General features: G+C 34.8%; 1 protein-coding gene across 1 annotated transcript; it reads right to left on the bottom strand.

The window, feature by feature from the left end:
* Positions 1-6,637: 6,637 nt before the first annotated feature.
* Positions 6,638-20,288, bottom strand: LOC117340911 (BUD13 homolog). The gene is made up of 6 exons (XM_033902693.1): positions 20,130-20,288; positions 19,216-19,412; positions 17,184-17,671; positions 15,563-15,717; positions 13,921-14,105; positions 6,638-11,148 (listed from the first exon to the last, which is right to left on the bottom strand). Exons 1-6 carry the CDS (start codon positions 20,255-20,257, stop codon positions 10,973-10,975), a joined length of 1,329 nt encoding a protein of 442 aa, XP_033758584.1. The 5' UTR covers positions 20,258-20,288; the 3' UTR covers positions 6,638-10,972.
* Between the last annotated feature and the right edge of the window lie 1,661 nt (positions 20,289-21,949).

Here is a 21,949-nt window from a genome sequence, read left to right as displayed (position 1 = left end):
TCTGACTTAACTTTATGACAAGTAGCGATTTAAAGGAATTACATTTATTTCCCCTATTGGGCCCCACCCCTTTGGCCCCTTTAGGGCGAGAGTCACCATTTATGCAAAATCTGTTCCTCTTCCCCCTCAGGTATCTCTGACCAAATTGGGTTCAAATCCATTCATAACTTTATGACTAGTAGCGATTTAAAGGAAATACCTCTATTTCCCTTATTGAGCCCCGCCCCTTTGGCCCCTCAGGGGTCAGAGTCACCATTTATGCAAAATCTGTTCCCATTTTGCCAAGGATGTTTCTGGCCAAATTTGGTCAAAATCCAACTTTTTAACTAGTAGCGATTTGAAGCAAATGTTGACAGACAGACGACAGACGGACGCCGTGGCATAAGCTCACCGGACCTTCGGTCCAGGTGTGCTAACAAAGATACCAGCAGTAGACAGATGGTACATATGGTTCCTTGATTTTGAAGATGTGTTTTGTGAAAAACTGAATGTTGTTCGAGTAGACTAATCAAGGATGTTGTAGACCTGCATTCGAAATACATGTAAATGGCAGTTATATGCATGTTATTTCCACTTGCACTTCAATTCTTTATTCCGCACGAGTGAGTCTCAACTTTTCTGTACTTTCATGAAAGTTTGTCTTGCAAGTCATATACAGTACTGTACATCAATGTAGGTGTGATTAATATATTTTGAACCTCACCACAAGGATTTAATCCCTATAATATAAGTGAAATAGCCCATAAAGAAAACTAAAAAAAGTCAACAAACTGTAAATATTGGATATTATTGAAAGTCAAGTTATTAAAGTTTACCTTTTTGTATTTGTCATCACACAATCAATACCATAGATTAAATTCTAAAGAAAATGTAAATTTTTTTTCAAACCCTCTGTTAATAAATAATACATTTTTATTACTCAGTATTAAAGTAAATTAAGACTTTAAATGAGTGTAAAAACTATAGACATCAAAAGATATTTCAAGTCCATCAAATGAAAAGTAAAAATATACCCCCCCCCCCCCCCCCCCCCCAAGTCCTAGCACCAGATTTTCAGCATTTTAAGTGTCTGATATGAGACCCCTGACATTTGTTCCCTAAAATGTCTTATAGTATGTGTTGCGGTAAGCTGAAACCTTTCCTAATTTTATTTTTTTCTGTTACCCAGGTAGTTACATTGATAAACTTGTTGGATGGTTGGACAACACTGTGGTAATTCCACTGGTAACTCTTTTGACTTTTATGTAGGCGATAAGGTACATTGTATGGGTCACCTGCTCAACTACATGTGTTTTCCCCAGGTAGTCTTGTTTCCCCTTCATTGTAGAAGTCCTCACGCCCTTCTATCTTGGGCCAACAAGTGATTGATAATATACACATAACTTAATTATTCCTTAATTGTTGAAAAAAAAAGTTTACAATTCTCAAAAAAGGAACTCGTCAGGGTGTCATGATCAGCTCAATCAAAAACTGTACTTTCACTTTCTAGTTTGTCAACACAAGATATACATCATTCAATATATAATCTGAATATGTCTGTGTTAAGGCTAGTAAAAACCAGAACTTAAGGAATTATACGATAAGAAATAATATTAGAAAATTTCATTATGGTTATATGTTCAGCCTTAAAATCTTAACATCTGGAGTTTATAATTGATATCTTTTCCAGGTCGAGTTATGAATAAATGTATAATTTTAAATAAATGCCAAACAATTCTGTAAGCAACCATGGGTGTATCATAAGTCAAAGTCACACATAAAATGTAGACTTGTATGTATTACATCTTTTTAGAAGAAACTTAATGACCAATTCACTTTACAAAAATCAAAAATAATTTACTTGTGCATCTTTGTCTGCACTTGTCATATACTTCCGATTATCTGTTATGATAACGGGAAATTTGATAAAAAAAATCAAACTTTAAGAATGACTGTGTTTTGTACTGACGTCAGATTTAAAACATCACATAATCAGAAGCATCATTATAAACGCATTTTCCGGTCCTAAATTAAAGTCGCTTATTATCGAAGCTGTGGTTTGCAATACTAGTTGTTTAAATATTAAACACAGCACAGGAAATGTATTATATAAATATATATATATATAATATATGTATATAAATTACAAACCCCTCTTGTAACCAAAATAATCCCCTATCGGGGCCCGGCACAATAACTGTTACCTGTGTTTTCAAGACAATGTACCGCATCATTTGTTTTGACGAAAATGGGCGAGCCGTCGGTCATAAACAGCTGTCTATCAGTCGCCATGAAGCAAACATGTAGATGGATATGTTCTCTTACTATGATACAAATGATAAATGCATTGGTCTAAGATTACCTGCATTATTTCAGCAGATTTTACACGTCCCTGAAATTCAAATCCGCCATTTTGTTTACATGTGTGGAGATGAGCCTAGTAACGACATCCGGCACGGAGCCCGGACCGGAATTACGGAAACTTGTTATACGACCCGTTATAATAGAAAATTAATAAGATAATACTTGTTTCATTTGACACGTTATAAAAGAATATTAAGTAGATGATGCATGCATACGGCCCGTTATAATTGAAAATCTGTAAGATGGAACCGCCCGTTATATGTTGAAAATTATATGTCCCTGGTTAAACATTTGTACAGTATAATTTTTGCATGGTTATATTTTTTATCTGAATCAGAAACTATAACTATGTTATTGTAATAAATGGTCTATTTAATGCATCAAAAGTAGTCTACATAACCTGTTGCGTTTACGAAAGCACTACTGTAACAATAGGCGATATATGTTGGTAACATTAATATGTCTGCTTTTAAATATGCCCAGTCGTATTATCTACCAAATATAGTTGATACCTGCAAATTTATCCATCACTGATTGAGACACCTGTGGATTGTTTTGACTGGATATTCAAATTCAAATTGGTTTATTTCTCTTTTCAAACATAATGCATAGAGAAAACATATTTACAATATTATATACAATCATTATTCGTGTAGTTTTCGTTTGTAGATATACAGCACTTTCATAATATACATTTATGTACATAACTTGTTTTAAGGAGGACAAATAATATTATTGATTATTCTTATAAATGTACACAAAATTTTAAGTGTTTTTATATTTGTAGCATTCATAAGTTCATTAAATTTAATTACATTCGGTCGTAACCAAAAATACTTGTCTATATACAAATTTCTTTCTGTAGCTAACTTTGTACATTCAAGTAAGTAATGAAATTCATCACCAATCTGTTGACTAATGCAATGTGGACATTTTCTATCAGTATATTCAATCTGTTGCCATCTACATGTTTCAACAATAAATTTATGATTAGTTGTTCGAAATTTACAAAGAGTGATCCTGTCTTTATCATCTAAAATATCTAAATAATCTTCAAAATTAAAATTATTTTTAAAAATTCTATAACATATAGATTTTGATGAGTTATTAATATCACTCTCCCAGTTCTGTAAGTACTGGTCATTTACTCTTAGCTTAATAACATGTCTAATCCATTATTCCATAAATAGCTCATTCCACATTCGTTAAGTATAGATTTAACAAAACTGACATATGTAACAGGTCTATTTTCAATATGATGACAGTAACAAAGGAGTTTGTATAAAGTTATATTATATTTACTATCTTTAGAATGTGTCAACTGTGACCAATATGATATTAATCTTATTTTAACTGATATTGCAAGTGGGGTAATACCTAACTCCCCATATATCATGTAATTTGGAGTACTGTTTTTTAATCCAAGTAATAATTTACAAAATTTTAAATGTACACGTTCAATTGCTTGGATATGAATGCTCTTCACGTCACTCGGCACGGTCGGGCAGCCGATCCTTTCAACTTTACGGCAAGCGACACCTCGCGTGGCCTGCTTACCTAGCGTGAAGTCGCAGGTTTTCAGGTAATACCTTGATTGGCAATACTTAGGGATGTCCAAGTCACAATTAAATAATCATCATGAACACTAGTTATATGTGAAAATACATGTACGATTTCTTCGGTTGCCATACCACACGAATACAAATATTGCATGTTATTTATACATTGCCGGGGTCTAAATTTGCAATCGGCTGTCTCGTGAGTGGTGTATTTTGGAATGTAAAAATAACCTGAATTAACGCTAAAAGATGTGGCATATATTAAATCACGGACGCATTCTAATGATCACGCATACAATCTAATAACCTAAACGTGCTTGTTGATCAACTTTAAATCTTGGCATTTTTTCTGGGCCGGTCATCGTGGTCGAGTCTTCGCGAGCTTTCAATGGAGTTTACTGGGAAAAAAAACTTACTTAACGTTCTTCCAGAGACGTATATACCCGATATACAAATCTCTGGTTCTTCATATGACAAGTTCGAACTATCCGAAATGGTGTCAGTAATAAACAGCCAGAGTTCGAACTATTACTTGCTTAAAAAAAAAAAAAAAATCATTCTTGTCTTGTACAATGTAGATTATTTTTTCCTATTAAACTTAACATTTTGTATATGTTTTTGATATCCTTATTGTACATGCACATGACATTATTTTGTTTTTGCTGTAATACTGTGGGCCGCAAGGCTTAAAGTGAATAAAAAATAAAATACAATCTCTCAAAAGCGGTGACATCGGCAGCTGCTAGAAAGTGATCAATGGGCACCATTCTGACCTGTCAATGCCCTAATTAGTAAACAAAAGATTACTTTTAACAACCTCCTAGTCCAGGCAGTTAATCCCATAATCTGTTTATTTGTCACCGTGTGGCAAGGGTGAAGCCGTTCACGGCTCGCTACACACCAGGTATTTTGAACATATGCGACCGGTTTGATTAGTTATCTGATTGTTGTAAAAGAGAAGAAACAATAATGAATAGAACGATATGTCTTATGTAGTATGGCGATACACAGTGATCTGTTTGATTGTGATTATCTGTTTGATTGTTATTTCATTAGGCCTGGTATCAGTCATTTCATGCGCGAATACTGTAAGACGGACGATTGTTACGCATATAATTCAATTTCATGCATTCTATTTCTATCACGGGTTCATTGTTTGCATTTAACATTATCATTTGAAGACCAATATGAATAATTGCAAAGTTTTTACTATCTTGAAAACGACACATGCATTGCCAATGTGCAATCAAAATAATGTGTGTATATATAATTGTATATCGATGTACATGAAATATGACGGTATAGGTGAAGTCATACGATTAGATAGTGAAGAGTATACAACAATGATTTTGAGTAATTTTCAGAAGTTGTAGAATCATAGCCCAGTTATAATTTTTACCTGTGGTATGGCAGCGTCACTGAAAAGCGGGCGTGCCGAGATGACCCCTTTTCCCTCGGCGCTGATCTGAGATAGGTCGTCACGCATGACTGCTGTCCAGGTAAAGTAGGAGGCAGCGCGTATGGCTGGCTGTGCTGGCGTTGCTGGTCGATAGATTAGCCCGAGGCTAACAAAACTTTAAACTGCTCAGTGACGGAAAAACTGAATGGTGGGTCATGAAAACTTTATGGTGTTGCCAAAACTGAACAGTATGCCGAAAACTGAACGGTGGTTCGCGAGAACTGAATGATTTCGTAAGACTGAACACTCGAATTCAATATTCAGCGGTAGACCTGCAAACAGAACAGCATCCGCGAGGTATACACGGTTCCTTCACGCGAGAACGCTGTCCGTGAAAAATAGATACTTTCTGATTACTGAACGGTGACACTTGAAGAATGATCGCTAGAATATCAAATGAACAGTGTACCGGGAGGGGTGAACACTGATTTGAAGAATCAACACTAGATTGTCATAAATCAACGATTGTATAAAACAGAACGTTTTTTTAACGTAATTGAACGGTCTAGGGCCCTCAGTGTATACCAATATATATATCTCGTGTCTATAGACAGAACATGGCTCATTTATCTCCCTTTGATCTAACTTATTTAATAATTACTTGCATGCCTTTTACTTTAGTCCATCGTGTGGTACCCTTATTAGAATATTCGTTAATATGTTTGCCTGCCCAAGAGAGTGTATCATTTTTGGGTTTTGATATATTTTATGGTCTTAAATGGGGTTTTTTTATGGATTTTGATATTAATTATTTCTTCAGCATTAACACAACTGAAACAGCAGCTGGGCACTATACAATCATAGCCTTTTAATTAGGTCGATACATGGCTTGATTTACCTGAAAATATCAACCGAGGACGAAATTGGGATATTTGTTTAGGTCAATAAAATCATGTATTGGCCGAAAGCAAAAGACTGAGCGTTTCATTATAAAATGACCGACACTTTTTCAGGTTAAACACACAATGTATCGGCTAAAATCAAAGACTGTTCTGTGAGGTATTTGTAAATATTTCGTATCATTTTTAAATACTACATAAACAAAATTAAACTAATTACACACATATACATTAAATATTAAATGTATCCAATACATTAACTCCCATATTAATTTCATATTTAAAAAATAAAAGATATTGTTTGTCATGTTTCAAAAGCGTGCAAGATCTTTAAGACTAGTAGACAATACCAAGAGGAGGACATTGATAATTAATCTATTTTGGAAACACCTAATACATTGTTTTTAATTTTTTTTGGGGGGGGAATTTTTTTATTAAAAGTTTTCTATACATTTATCTATTTGTTTTTTTATAATTATTAAAAAACCTTCTATCCAGTATGAACATATGATATTGAATCTTGGTTTCAATGTTCCATATATCTATTACTAAAATGTGACACGCATTCCAAAAGCCTAGACAAAGGTTTGCTTCTCGATCTATCCACTTTTAACTTTTTACTTTGTCGATAATAATCTTGAATTACATGGTGTATCAATATTATTTTAATATTATTTTTATTGATCTTGTAATACCATTATCTATCTTTTGTTTTATCATCAAAATGTTGTGGTTTGTTTTTTTGGTTTTTTTTTTAATTTTTAATATCCTTTTTGTAGTTTTGATCTCTCATTTAATCTAGTATTCAGCGTTCTGAAAGGAACATGATATCAGGCTCGAGATTATTGGATCACTTTTAATATCCTTGTTGAGTTCTGATAATATGTTCTCATTTATTTACTGAAAATTTTCATTGTGTTTTGAAGATTTCTCATTAATTCTTCTGAAAGGATATCTCTTTTTAGTTGCATAATCAAATTATAAAGATAGATAGAATATTTTTTATCAATATTCCTTAGGAAATACTGAACTAGAAAGGTATTTAGCTCTCTGACGGTTCCCCTCCGTCCATTCCAGTAGTTATGCACATTTAATTTTTGAGACAAACTGGAGGAAAGATTAACAGGTACGTAGCTATCTAGGATAATAGACGAAGGATGACAGACAGATGTCGCACCATGTCCAAAGCTCACTTGCCTTTCAGGTATATGATCTAAAACAAGAAAAAACTAATTCAATCCAAATTTCATCAAGATCAATTTTCAGGCTATTATATACCATTATAATATGGAACTTTCCCCCAAAACATCACTCAAACTTCCAATGTTACAGTCTATGAGTTACAGTGTATTTCAACAATGTTAAATATTTATGCCTTCAGTAGCAGCTGCTGTGACCATCGTGCAATTTTGATGAAAGTAAAAGCAGCGAGTTGTTCTAAACCATAGATTAAATTTATCAGTCTTCATACTAGCTATCTTTTGGAAGCTGGAAACTTTATCAAAACCGACAAAGAAATGTCTGTGGATGACAAACGATTGAAAACTAACAACCTGGCTATATCGAACTCGACTGATTATTCCATCACTCTGCTAAATTCAATCAAATATCATTTTTATTTGTATTTTTGCCTTTGATAATAAAAATAGTGACCCAACAACTACTTTGATTTATCTTTTATATGATATATTTTATATGAACTGGTTGATATTTGAATTAACAAATATATACATCAATGTTCCATTGAAACATGGTTTATCTTAATTTTGATGCACTTCAAAAATACTAACAACAGATTATAGATTTAAAGTCAACCTCGACTCATATCTCATTGCATAAAGGAAGATCAGTCCGTCGTCAAACTTGATACCATGTATCAAGCAGCATCCACTTGTATCTAAATAAAACTCATTTGCTGCAGAGATAAAAACTTTTGAACTCCCAAAGCCCCTCTCTGGATCAATATCAACTTACACAATCTCAGACATTGATAACCACTTTAAATTTAGATGAACATATTAATAAAACTTTCATCTTCCATGTAAACCATTTCAGAGTCTAGACATACTCCCCACACCAGTAGAGTGTGTCTGGAGTTTAGAGAATGATAGTCTACGTATATTGCTGTATTGTCTACAAACTCCCGTAGAGGAATATGACTGACTACATCCATTTGTATTCTATCAGTTTAGCTGTACTTCACTCTGATGTCCCTTTATTACAGATAGTAAAATATTTTATTTAAACTTCAACTCTGTTACCGATCTTGATAAATTCCTCTATAAACAAAAAAGTATACTTGTATCTTGAAACAGGACTGCTGTGTAGTATAGGAATGCTGTATAGTTTTATAAAACTATTTCATTTTCTGGCAATCCTTCTTGTAGGATTGCTAAGCAGTTGTATCAAACTGTCTTCATCCTCCCGTAATCCTTGTAGGATAGCCGTGTAGTTGTATCAAACTGTCTACATCCTCCAGTAATACTTGTAGGATCGCCGTGTAGTTGTATCAAACGGTCTACATCCTCCAGTAATCCTTGTAGGATCGCCGTGTAGTTGTATCAAACTGTCTACATCCTCCAGTTAAACTTGTAGGATCGCCGTGTAGTTGTATCAAACTGTCTACATCCTCCAGTAATACTTGTAGGATCGCCGTGTAGTTGTATCAAACTGTCTACATCCTCCAGTAATCCTTGTAGGATCACTGTGTAGTTGTATCAAACTGTCTACATCCTCCAGTTAAACTTGTAGGATCGCCGTGTAGTTGTATCAAACTGTCTACATCCTCCAGTAATACTTGTAGGATCGCCGTGTAGTTGTATCAAACTGTCTACATCCTCCAGTAATCCTTGTAGGATCACTGTGTAGTTGTATCAAACTGTCTACATCCTCCAGTAATCCTTGTAGGATCACTGTGTAGTTGTATCAAACTGTCTACATCCTCCAGTAATCCTTGTAGGATCGCCGTGTAGTTATATCAAACTGTCTACATCCTCCAGTAATACTTGTAGGATCGCTGTGTAGTTATATCAAACTGTCTACATCCTCCAGTAATACTTGTAGGATCGCTGTATAGTTATATCAAACTGTCTACATCCTCCAGTAATACTTGTAGGATCGCCGTGTAGTTGTATCAAACTGTCTACATCCTCCAGTAATACTTGTAGGATCGCTGTGTAGTTATATCAAACTGTCTACATCCTCCAGTAATCCTTGTAGGATCGCTGTATAGTTGTATCAAACTGTCTTCATCCTCCAGTAATACTTGTAGGATCGCTGTGTAGTTATATCAAACTGTCTACATCCTCCAGTAATACTTGTAGGATCGCCGTGTAGTTGTATCAAACTGTCTACATCCTCCAGTAATACTTGTAGGATCGCTGTGTAGTTGTATCAAACTGTCTACATCCTCCGGTAATCCTTGTAGGATCGCTGTATAGTTATATCAAACTGTCTACATCCTCCGGTAATCCTTGTAGGATCGCTGTGTAGTTATATCAAACTGTCTACATCCTCCAGTAATACTTGTAGGATCGCCGTGTAGTTGTATCAAACTGTCTACATCCTCCGGTAATCCTTGTAGGATCGCTGTGTAGTTATATCAAACTGTCTACATCCTCCGGTAATCCTTGTAGGATCGCTGTGTAGTTATATCAAACTGTCTACATCCTCCAGTAATCCTTGTAGGATCGCTGTGTAGTTATATCAAACTGTCTACATCCTCCAGTAATACTTGTAGGATCGCTGTATAGTTGTATCAAACTGTCTTCATCCTCCAGTAATACTTGTAGGATCGCTGTATAGTTGTATCAAACTGTCTTCATCCTCCAGTAATACTTGTAGGATCGCTGTGTAGTTATATCAAACTGTCTACATCCTCCAGTAATACTTGTAGGATCGCTGTATAGTTGTATCAAACTGTCTACATCCTCCAGTAATACTTGTAGGATCGCTGTGTATTTATATCAAACTGTCTACATCCTCCGGTAATCCTTGTAGGATCGCTGTGTAGTTATATCAAACTGTCTACATCCTCCAGTAATCCTTGTAGGATCGCTGTGTAGTTATATCAAACTGTCTTCATCCTCCAGTAATACTTGTAGGATCGCTGTATAGTTGTATCAAACTGTCTACATCCTCCAGTAATCCTTGTAGGATCGCTGTGTAATTGTATCAAACTGTCTACATCCTCCGGTAATCCTTGTAGGATCGCTGTGTAGTTATATCAAACTGTCTTCATCCTCCAGTAATCCTTGTAGGATCGCTGTGTAGTTATATCAAACTGTCTACATCCTCCGGTAATACTTGTAGGATCGCTGTATAGTTGTATCAAACTGTCTACATCCTCCAGTAATACTTGTAGGATCTCCGTGTAGTTGTATCAAACTGTCTACATCCTCCAGTAATACTTGTAGGATCGCTGTATAGTTATATCAAACTGTCTTCATCCTCCAGTAATCCTTGTAGGATCGCTGTGTAGTTATATCAAACTGTCTTCATCCTCTAGTAATCCTTGTAGGATCGCTGTGTAGTTGTATCAAACTGTCTTCATCCTCAAGTAATCCATGTAGGATCTATTTATTACTGTACCTATAATTACAACCACCTACTTCAATCCAGAATCTCCTGGCAGGTTTAGCTGTTTCTCTTCACTCAACCAACTACATCCACCAGATACCCCATGGTAGGATGGGTGTATACTTGTATCAGTGAACACAGCCTCTTTGTCCACAAATATACTGTAGTCTATGCCTATCTGGTAACTCGATGATTTACATATCCTCCACACTCCACTTGTAGGCCTGATTGGCCACAGCCTTCCTGTCTGACATTTTTGCAAAGAGTTGTGCTTCAAAACCGTTTGACCTATTGACCCCGTCCCAGCGGTAGCCTGGCTGGATTCCATACCTGTTTGGTGGACCAGCAGGGCCCCTGTACTTTGGTAACTCTGGAATATAAAAAAATGTAAACATTAATATATATCTCTCATCAACAACCAAATAAATATACGTAGGGGTTCATCAGATGTGAAGACTGTAGAGACATTTTATTTTAGAATTGGTAAAGTGCCTTTGACCTAAAATCTTGATCACCAAAATCCAAAATGTATAATTTGATGGTGTAATGTCATGAGGTAAATATGAGCTAAACCTGAAAAGGCATTTATGGCATATATTGTATACAAGATTTGCTCAGACTTTCACACACACATGCACACACACACACACACACACATATGATTACTATATGCCCCCTACCTACCCACTTATCAAGCTGGGGTTGTTACAACTGACCAGAATTCCACTTTATCTTTAACCTTTAGCCCAAAATTACCTTGACCTTTGACCCAGTGACCTTGATCAAGCAAAATGACAGACATGATGACGAACGGATAATCAAACAGAATAATAGACAGGATGACAGACAGATGATTAAACAGAATGAAAGACAGGATGACGGACAGACAATCAAACAGAATAACATACAGGATGATGGACGGACAATCAAACAGAAAACAGACAGGATGACGACGGACAATCAAACAGAATAACAGACAGGATGACGGACAGACAATCAAACAGAATAACAGACAGGATGATGGACGGACGATCAAACAGAATAACAGACAGGATGACGGACGGACAATCAAACAGAATAACAGACAGGATGATGGACAGACAATCAAACAGAAAACAGACAGGATGACAGATGGATAATCAAACAGAATAACAGACAGGATGACAGATGGATAATCAAACAGAATAACAGACAGGATGATGGACGGACAATCAAACAGAATAACAGACAGGATGACGGACGGACAATCAAACAGAATAACAGACAGGATGATGGACGGACAATCAAACAGAATAACAGAAAGGATGATGGACGGACAATCAAACAGAATAACAGACAGGATGACGGACAGACAATCAAACAGAAAACAGACAGGATGACAGATGGAAAATCAAACAGAATAACAGACAGGATGACGGACGGACAATCAAACAGAATAACAGACAGGATGATGGACGGACGATCAAACAGAATAACAGACAGGATGACGGACGGACAATCAAACAGAATAACAGACAGGATGATGGACGGACAATCAAACAGAATAACAGACAGGATGATGGACGGACAATCAAACAGAATAACAGACAGGATGACGGACGGACAATCAAACAGAATAACAGACAGGATGATGGACGGACAATCAAACAGAATAACAGACAGGATGATTGATAAATGCTCATTAGCAATACAATATTCACTTCCTTCAGGGAAAACCAGAAAATCTGACGAGACAAAGAAAACTGAGAACAAAAGATCAAAACGTTGGACAAAGCCAGGAGATGTGAGTGTATGTTGTTGAATGTCAACGTACATTACACATCTCCCTGGGATCAGCTGATCACCTCAGTCATGCTCTACATCACTGTATCCAGTATCATATTAACTTTTCAACACCTAAAGACAACAAAAAACACACTCCCTGCTATTTCCCCCACATGTAAGCCTGGGAATAATTGATACTGTATTGAAGTTTTAATTGATATTGAGTTCAAATCACAGTAAGAGAATTTTATCCAAGAGATGATCATATTACACAAAGTTAATTATTTGATCTCCAGATTAAGATTCATAGTTGAATATGAAAAATAATTTTCACATCAATTAAATATTAATTTAACAACTAATACGAAAAACAAAAGTTTAGCTTTTGCTGGCCCTGATGGACATTATACCAAGGATGTTGTAAGTGTGGGAGGAAAGCAGAGTACGAGAAGTAAACCCACGTGGCTGGGCAGGTAACCCTCTACCTTTTCATGTTTGATTAGGGAACTGTACCCTGCCACCTATATAGGTATAGGTGAGTGTGTTACCACTGTGCCAATTGACTACCCATAACAACATAATTAACAGTTAGCCTCTAAGTCACGTAAAATTATGCCTATTTTCAAGATTGAAAGAAGGGCAGGGGCAAATTTGAATATTTAAATAATGTCATATTAGGTGTTGTTGATACATGTAAGATTTCATTCTAACCCCATTTATGTATATTGTAAGCACATGCTTGTTTTGGAATCAATTCATACCACAGGAACAAACATGACTGTTTATAACATTATCCATCTTCACCAGGTACATAAGTACAGATAGTTGACATAAGTATGTTTCCAGGAATTTTTTTCTAGTACTTTTCTGAAACATCTTCCCTAAATTTATCTCCAAAACAAAATTTGTCACATTTACAGACAGACAGCTTCTTCGAGAGTTCTGTGGCAATATCAAGGGACACGAATCACCCTCAGGACACCAATCACTGTTTGGTAAATTTTGGTCATTTCATGAAAAATCATTTTAGAAACTTAAAAATGTAAAACTTAAAAAGAAATAATTTTAAAATAAACACAACAAAAAGTTTCCTCAATATACTAAAGTTATGTTTTGTTTAATAAGGCAGAATGTAGAAATATTATTTTACTCCATGAAAATAAGTAGCACATAGATCATTAGAGCATTTGAAAGGTTTAGCATTATACTGGTCAGTGTATCGCTTCTGCTCTGACTTACAGCAGACGTATCAAACTTTATTTTACAAAATTAATGAAATTAAAGGACAGTTATCAACACTGTGCATAAACATTAAATGTTTACCACACATTGATACATCAAAACCCAGCATATTGTCAAATTCAGTCTCCTTACTGACCTTTAACCTTAGCACCTCCTTTCTGTTTTTTCTTTTTGATAAATGCCAACATTGGATCTCCTTCTCGATCTTGTTCTCGCAGCATAGTGTCAAGGTCAGAATCGTCACGATAACGGGCAAGTGGTTTATTTACTTCATGAAGATGGTCTATCATCATTGATTGTTTCTCTTCCTTCTGTTTTAAGCTTCAAACGAAAAGGAAAAACAATGTTACAATATTTCTGTCTTGACCATATACATCTATTTATCCTGCAACTGCCACCGCATTGTCGGAATACACCCACCGTATATATTTTTGCTGTATACGGCAGTGACGGAAAACAGCTGTATTTTGGAATCTTAGCACGTGCGTCAATTCGACTGACCTATATATATAGCTACTTCAAAGTGAAACCACGTTTAAAAGGCGAACATATTTCTGTCATTTTTGACACTGTTTCACTTCAAAAAGATTATTTTTGATGATTATTTTTTTTATTGTTGCAGGATAAATAGAATACATGGTCAGTGTCTTAAAATATAAGCTGTATTTTTGGCTCGGGACAGAAAGACAAAAGTGGCTCGCCAAGGCTGGCCACTTTTGTCTTTCTTTACCCTCGCCAAAATACAGCTTATATTTTAAGACACTGACCATGTATTCTCTATATATACAGAGGCAGGTAGGATCAATAATATGTTGGCGGTTCCACTTGTAAACAAATTTAAACTTTTAAAAATGATGGCAGATGGCATGTTGTAGAAGGGAGCTAACCCAACAAAGAAATGGAACATTTCACATGTACATTTCAGAGAAGTCACATCTATGCTTTTAAACAATTCAGTTCCATTAACAGTACTAGGTTGTAGTGATATGTATACGCATGGAAAGGGATTATGAATTATTTCTCCAAACTGATCTTCTATGGTAAAGGAATGAAAGACTTAAACATCAGTACTGACAGGGACAAAGATTACTGTTTAAATAAACTATGTAAGATTTATATGTACTGTTGTATTGAACCCATTACCTTCACAAAAATCAAAGAAATAGACCAAGGGAAAATAAATTCCCTGTATACACATGAGTTAAACTGACCATCACCTGGCCGAGGCAAAACAGAGATCTTTAAGGACTTGGCTTGAAAACACTCATAACCCATAAAGCATCAAATCCAAGACTGTTTATAAACCCAAAGTTCACAGAACTAGAGATAAAGGGCTACCTAGCTTCAGCCCCTCAGGGAGTAGGACCCTCATCGAAACAACTGTGAATCTCCTAATTACCAAAGGAATAATTATGACCAAGGTTGGTCAAACAACATGGTCAAAATGATAATTATGAATTACTGCTATGTATTACTTAATAGACTTTTTCACATGACAAGGATGAGGACAAGAATAAGACTCATTTTTATTAATTGATTATGCTTTCAGTGGTCTGGATGAAAGTAAACTGTGGTTTTATTGGAAAAACTATAGGAAGAAAATAGAAAACCACATTACATATTTTCATGTTTGATTGGGAACCTATAGCTATACCCTGGTCGCCTTGTATGGTGACAGGCCAAGGCCTTAATCATTGCACCACTGATACCCATAAGACATTATACATGTTATAATTAATCTATAAATTATCTAGCTCGTATAATAATTGATACTGTACCCTTTGCCCCATTCTTGATACTTGGCATCTTTAACTGCCTTCAGGGCCCTCTCCTCAGCCGTTTCTTCTTCTTCCTGTTCAAAATTCCTCCGTCTTCCACTTTTCTTGTCCCGAAAAACGGTAGCTGCATCTTTACCCAATTGCTCCGTTCCAATCTGTAGTTGGTAAAAACAAGTATAATCATATTGTCTATAAAATTTGGAACTACATTGTATCATATTTTTTATAAATCATTCATGTTTGTAACAAGCATTTCATTGGTTTTGCAGTTTATTTATAGTACACTCCATTTTAGGATATATCTATATGACATTAAGAATATACTCCAGTTAATCCTGAAATAACTATCTTTGCCATTTTGAGTTACCTCCCTTGCACATTTGCATTTAAAATGACCAAAATTGCTTCAACTTGACAAATGTAATTAAAAGTATGTCCTTATAACATAATTATCATCATTATCATCAAATTTTTATTTTGTTTTACTGTTTGATGGCTCTACGACAGTTAAAGTCACTGATGATTGTAACTGCATCCTCAACAAACCCTACAAATTTAATCACAATTATTTATACAGATATATATCAAATAGACAGGTTTATGAACTAGTGTTTAAGTATATGTCAATGTAAATATATCTCCTTATCAGATCTATGAGGTGTTATAAATATTTGAAAACAAAAAATTCACAAACCCGACAGAAGTAGATCAAAGTTTTTAATGAGCTATCAATACTGTATTATCTGCCACATTAGTCAGTAGAATACAAAGCAAGTGTTTTTTTCAGAATTAACATTGATAAAACATTGTCATATCAAGTCAACACCTGAAATTTTTAAGGTTGTGTATTCGTATAAGTGATACAACAGTTACAGTGTTAACAGACGACGACAGAAAGTGATCTTGACAGTAACAAATTTACTAAACACCGGTTATGTCAATATTCGATACTTGTATTGGAAAGTTATGGAGCAAACACAACTTTCTGTAGTTGATCATATAGGCTACAATGTGAAATCACAAGAGATGTTGACCTATGAAGTACAAAACAAATCAATTATTCAACTCATCTTCTCATAATAGAATTAACAACCATTCAAAGATCCATCCCCTTACTATGACTGCATGGTTACAATGTTATGAAGGGAATATGAATGTGTTTCGGACAAATGCACAGAGACAAATATATAGGGGTCCCATGTTAACCTAAGTTTTAGAAATTGAGTTCTAAAGGACAAATGAGAATTTTGTATGACTAACACTTTCTAAGAGTGGTCAAACATGTCAGGTTTCATCCTTTACTATCAATGGTTACAAATTTTAAAGTGTATGTATACCAATGCAGTTTGGACAGATGTACACACCTTCTAATGGCGGTAATATAATGAAGCATGGAAAGTTTTATCCCTCCACTATGACTTAAGGTTATAAAATATGAAGCAGTGTTTCAGATGCAGAGATCAATGGATAGAGCGATCACTGTCGTATGTCTGCCATTATGTGGTGTGGACCTTATACACTTTGCACTTAGGGTCAACAGTAAATTAATCCAGATAGAATCATTAAAAGACCAGAAATGATGAGCTGTCCTTTGAAAGATCCCTGTTATATCATTTCTAACCTTTTTGAATGCAGCCTCCTCCTTAGCTTTCAGTTTAACTGCTTCTTTTTTCATATCTGCAGCACTTGATAAACCAGCCAACTTTCCTGATAAAGTTCTTTTCATTTTTTCATCTGATTTTAATTTTTCCAATTTTGTGTTATCTCCCCTGTTGGAACTCTTTCTCCTTGGTGGAGATTGGTCAGAATCTGAGTTTTTTCTCATTTTTCTCCTTGGAGGCGAATCAGAGTCATTTCTGTTTTTTCTCCTTGGAGGCGATTGGTCAGAATCTGAATCATTTCTCCTTTTTGACCTTGGTGGCGATTGGTCAGAATCGGAGTCATTTCTCCTTTTTGACCTTGGAGGTGATTGGTCAGAATCAGAGTCATTTCTCCTTTTTGACCTTGGTGGTGATTGGTCAGAATCTGAGTCATTTCTTTTACGAGGCCGCAAAGGTGATTGATCAGAATCAGAATCGTGTCTATTTTTCCTGTGTTGTGACTCATCATCTACAAAATATATAAATTCAATCATAATCCAAACAACAGATTAAATCCAGCCACACAATCACAAATATTTTTAAATTCTTTTTTATTATTTCAAAAGGATATATTCTAATTTCTTATTTCAAAAAGTTTAAACTATTAAAACACTAAGAAAATTTCAACTAATAGACTGATTGCAAATGGACTAGAGCAATGGAGGGTATTATCGTCAGGTTAAGTACGACTGCTTCATTACCAGTGAATACTGTTCAAAAAAATAAAATAACTGTTGTAGGTTAAGCTTAGGCTAGTGTTGTGTTTACCCGAGTCTGACTCGTTGAGCGTTTGTCACTTATACAAGGGAACATACTTTATTTGTATTTCCAGCCGAACAGAGGCAGTTATCGTCAGGTGGAGGCAGTTATCGTCACCGTCAATATTTTCATGCGTTTTGAAATGTTTCTTGTTATAAACACAAAAAATATCATGTTTACGTTTAAAGAACATGCATTGATCAACAAAATAATGCATTTAAACCGTTAAACAAATGCAACCGGGCAAATTTCATTGTCGGAAATGTTTTGGGTTTCTGCACGTGCTGCCCGAGCTTTCAAGCACTTTGCAACAGTGAACATTACATTCAGCATCGATGTTACGTATGCTAATACAATATTACGATATCAATAAATAACAGATGAAACTTGGAAGACACAGATCAAATACTGATCTTTTAAAATCAAATCTTAAATTTAGAACAAACAATTGGGTCTTCTAAAAGACTAGGTTATTTATTTCGATTATGCAAAACTGACGATAACTGCCTCCAGTGTACCAAATTGTGGCAGTTATCGTCAGGCCGATTTACGGCATCGAAGAAGCCCGGATGTACATACAACGCGGGTCAACTTAGCAGACGCGGCGGAACTTCACATATATCACAAACATTCCAATGTTTGCTTCGAGATTTGGATATTGATAGGAGAAATATGATGCACTTACCTTATTAAGTGACGTAAGAACATCAGAAAATTATGACGTGAAGATTATTAAAATATTTAAACGTAAATATTATCTGTTTGGAAACTTTGTCTGAATGAAAATAAGGCCAGAAACGTTCTAACAAATCAAAAATTTGTTTAATGAAAACAACAGCAATTTGACTTCAACATTTAATGAAATATTCAAAACTTTTGTAAAAACTGACGATAACTACCGCCTGACGATAATACCCTCCATTGCTCTACTATTCACTATTCCATCCTTCTACCAGTTATAAAATTTGGTTCAAAATGTATTTGTATTTATAATATTGAAATAATAAGAAAATCCACATCTCACATCTTTTTTAAATTATTCTTAAATCAATAAATAAAGCGATCATAGTCAGAATATTACCCATGCTTACAATACATATATCCCTGGTAACTACTATCTGCAATATACGACCTGCCAAGAGAGAAATTCCGTTTAGCTTGATCTGTTGTGTGCATCCAGAGGTCTCAGTTCTGATCCATAATTATTTAACCAAGCAGTGATTTAAATCTATAACGCATAAAAGCTTGAATTACCATTTTCTGTTTTGTTCATTAGCCTCCATTTTCCGTCTGATTCCCTGTAAGTCTCCAGCCGTTTCACATGTTCTGGACGTTCATCTACAACTTCAGCGACCGTCGGGTCATCATCACCAACATCCTCATCCAATGTGTTTTCTAGATTTCCTGGTAACGTTGTCGTAAAGTCAACATCATCATCTACAATCCTGGATCTGAAGTAAAAAAGGAAAAACACATATTTTTTCATGTAACAGTAACTGAAACTGGCAGAGAATATACTACATGAAATACTTTTATATATTGTGTACTAAATTCCAACTTTGGAAACACTTCAAATATTTTTACATAAGACTGCATATACATAGCAGGGTTCTTCTTTTCTATACATGTTATTTTCATTTAATTGATTGCAAATTCTAAAAGTAAACTTTGCACGTTCAACATCGGACATTTATATTACAAATTGGGACAATGTTAAACTTTCAAAAGTATATTAAATTAAACATATATATATGATACTACCATTACTACGCTTCTGATAATTCATTAATATAAATACCAATACACTCTGATGAAATCAGTGTTAAACCAGTGTTGTACATATAGATATTGTTCTGAGGGACTTATCCAACTAGATAAATTAAAAAATAAATAAATAACAAAAATCACAATAAATGCATTGTTATTATAGGTTTGAAAGTTTCTAGTAAGTGTTTCCCCTGGACCTGACACCATGGCTGGTGTATAGTTAGAGTACAATATAAAAACGTGGAATTATCCAACACTCTTTGGAGTTTCTAATGAGTCTGAGTCAGAAAAATGACCCAACATGTAATCGGACGTTCTATCACGTTTTGTACTTCGGATGAAAGTCCGGTACTGAATTATCAATGTGAGCCCAAATGGAACAAATCAATAAACACGTGTACCGAGGAACAATGACTGCTGACTTAGATTTCTTCTTCTTTCTCTTCTTTTTTTCGTCGGAAGCGTCAGAGAGATAACGTTTTAAATAGTCCGCTTTGCTCAAACTGACTGTGGCTCCAGCTGCAGCCATTTTGAAAATTGTTGATCTTGGAAACGCTTGAAAATCGATCGGGGTCACAGAGGAGCATGTACACCTAATCACCGACTTGCAAATATTGCATTAGCGTCAATAAAGTGTTTTCAGCGGTCGGAGAACTATTTATCATAAACTATCTTATACATTTTATAGGGTTTAATAGGGTTTGTATAGTTACCGATGAGGGCTGTCGGTTAGAATTGATCAAATGATTAAATGTAGAGAAACGTGAATGTCGGATTATCATTTAAAGCTGTTAACCGTTTATTCTGAATTCCTTTATGTGGCTTTAATCATAGTAACCACAGTCTTTATCTCAGAAATTACTTGCTGTTAGTTTGCTTCAAAGAATTGTAAGGTATAAGAGCTACCTCCCTTGAAACACAATTCCTTTTGAAAGGGCCTTGACTGGATGGCCACTGAAATAGATACGGATAAAGACAAAGAATGCAATAACCTACATTGTATACGCACGTACATAATAAATACATGTAATTGAAGCCTACAAATAGTGAATATTCCATGCAATAAATTTAGTGTCCTCTAAAGACCTGAATGGATTTAAAGGTGTTTATCGAGAATATGTTTGTTATTTCTCTGTGTCTCGTGCAAGAAGGGGTATCATCAGAGACATATATATATGTCTCTGTCATCATTCCATATTACAATACCATATTTATATGAAAAATATATTTCAAAGATATATTTTCTTGATTTATTTACCTCAATCTAAAACTTGTCACTTCAAAATATACATGTAACGATTATGTCCAGTTTTCAGGGAAATGACTCTCAGAGTGAATTATGAACTCAAAAATTACGTTACATTTCCTTGTTTTCACTGTTACAATAGTAATTAAGGAGATATATATTGGCTTGGCAATTGTTTTTAACCAAATCATTACCTTACCGATAAGTATTACTGCCACATACCTACCGATTTTTAACATACAAAAAACCGTACTTCCCGCGTAAATGGTTCAATGTTCAACGTTTTATTCACGTTAAGCCTTACGGCTCATAAGCATACTAAAAGATTACACTATATAATTTACAATCCTTAATATATAATACAAATTAACCAACGATGGACAGCATTAATATAATCATTTTATATATACAATAGATCTATCAAAATATATCATATTGAAAATAAATATTAAAGTAAGGTTACAGATGTTAAATATTTCTAAGCGGCAATATCGAATGGATAAGTGAGTGGAGTATACAATAGTTTACGGCTATAATGTTGGAAAATTTATATAAACGAAAACAATATAAGCTAAAGCTAGGATCTAGAAGGTGCTGCAAAACACAATACAGCTATTCTGGAATATAGACGTAAAAAAAATTATATTTCTATCCAAATGATCAAATAGGAGAAATTAACTTTTTTGGTTCCACATCGTTTTTAAGGTCGAGCAGCTTAACTGTTTCATTCCTGGGAGTTTTTAACGTCCCAATTTAAAGATTTAAGTTGGACTTGAAGAAGTTTTGTTTTTAGAAATAGGTCTTTAACTGTTTGCGGAATTCATAACATGACGTACATACATGTATATGTGCATGATCTATTTATTTATTTAGGACATCAATTCTACTTTACATGTGTATATACTTTATATACCTTACTGGCTCCCACTGTGTATTAATTTACTTTTACGTTTTATTTTATTAATTTGTTACCAA

This window comes from Pecten maximus, chromosome 13 (assembly GCF_902652985.1).
Source record: "Pecten maximus chromosome 13, xPecMax1.1, whole genome shotgun sequence".
NCBI classification, from domain to species: Eukaryota; Metazoa; Mollusca; class Bivalvia; order Pectinida; family Pectinidae; genus Pecten; species Pecten maximus.
Note: the sequence above shows the minus strand (reverse complement) of the source record. Positions and strands in the feature narration are given on the sequence as shown.

Coding starts and splice junctions, on each gene's coding strand:
- LOC117340911 (XM_033902693.1), bottom strand. CDS start 20,257: ATGGCTGCAGCTGGAGCCACAGTCAGTTTGAGCAAAGCGGACTATTTA. Junction 17,672..19,215: donor AATGAACAAAACAGAAAATG/GTAATTCAAGCT, acceptor TATATTTTGTAG/ATGATGAGTCACAACACAGG. Junction 11,149..13,920: donor AGGAGGTGCTAAGGTTAAAG/GTCAGTAAGGAG, acceptor TTTATATTCCAG/AGTTACCAAAGTACAGGGGC.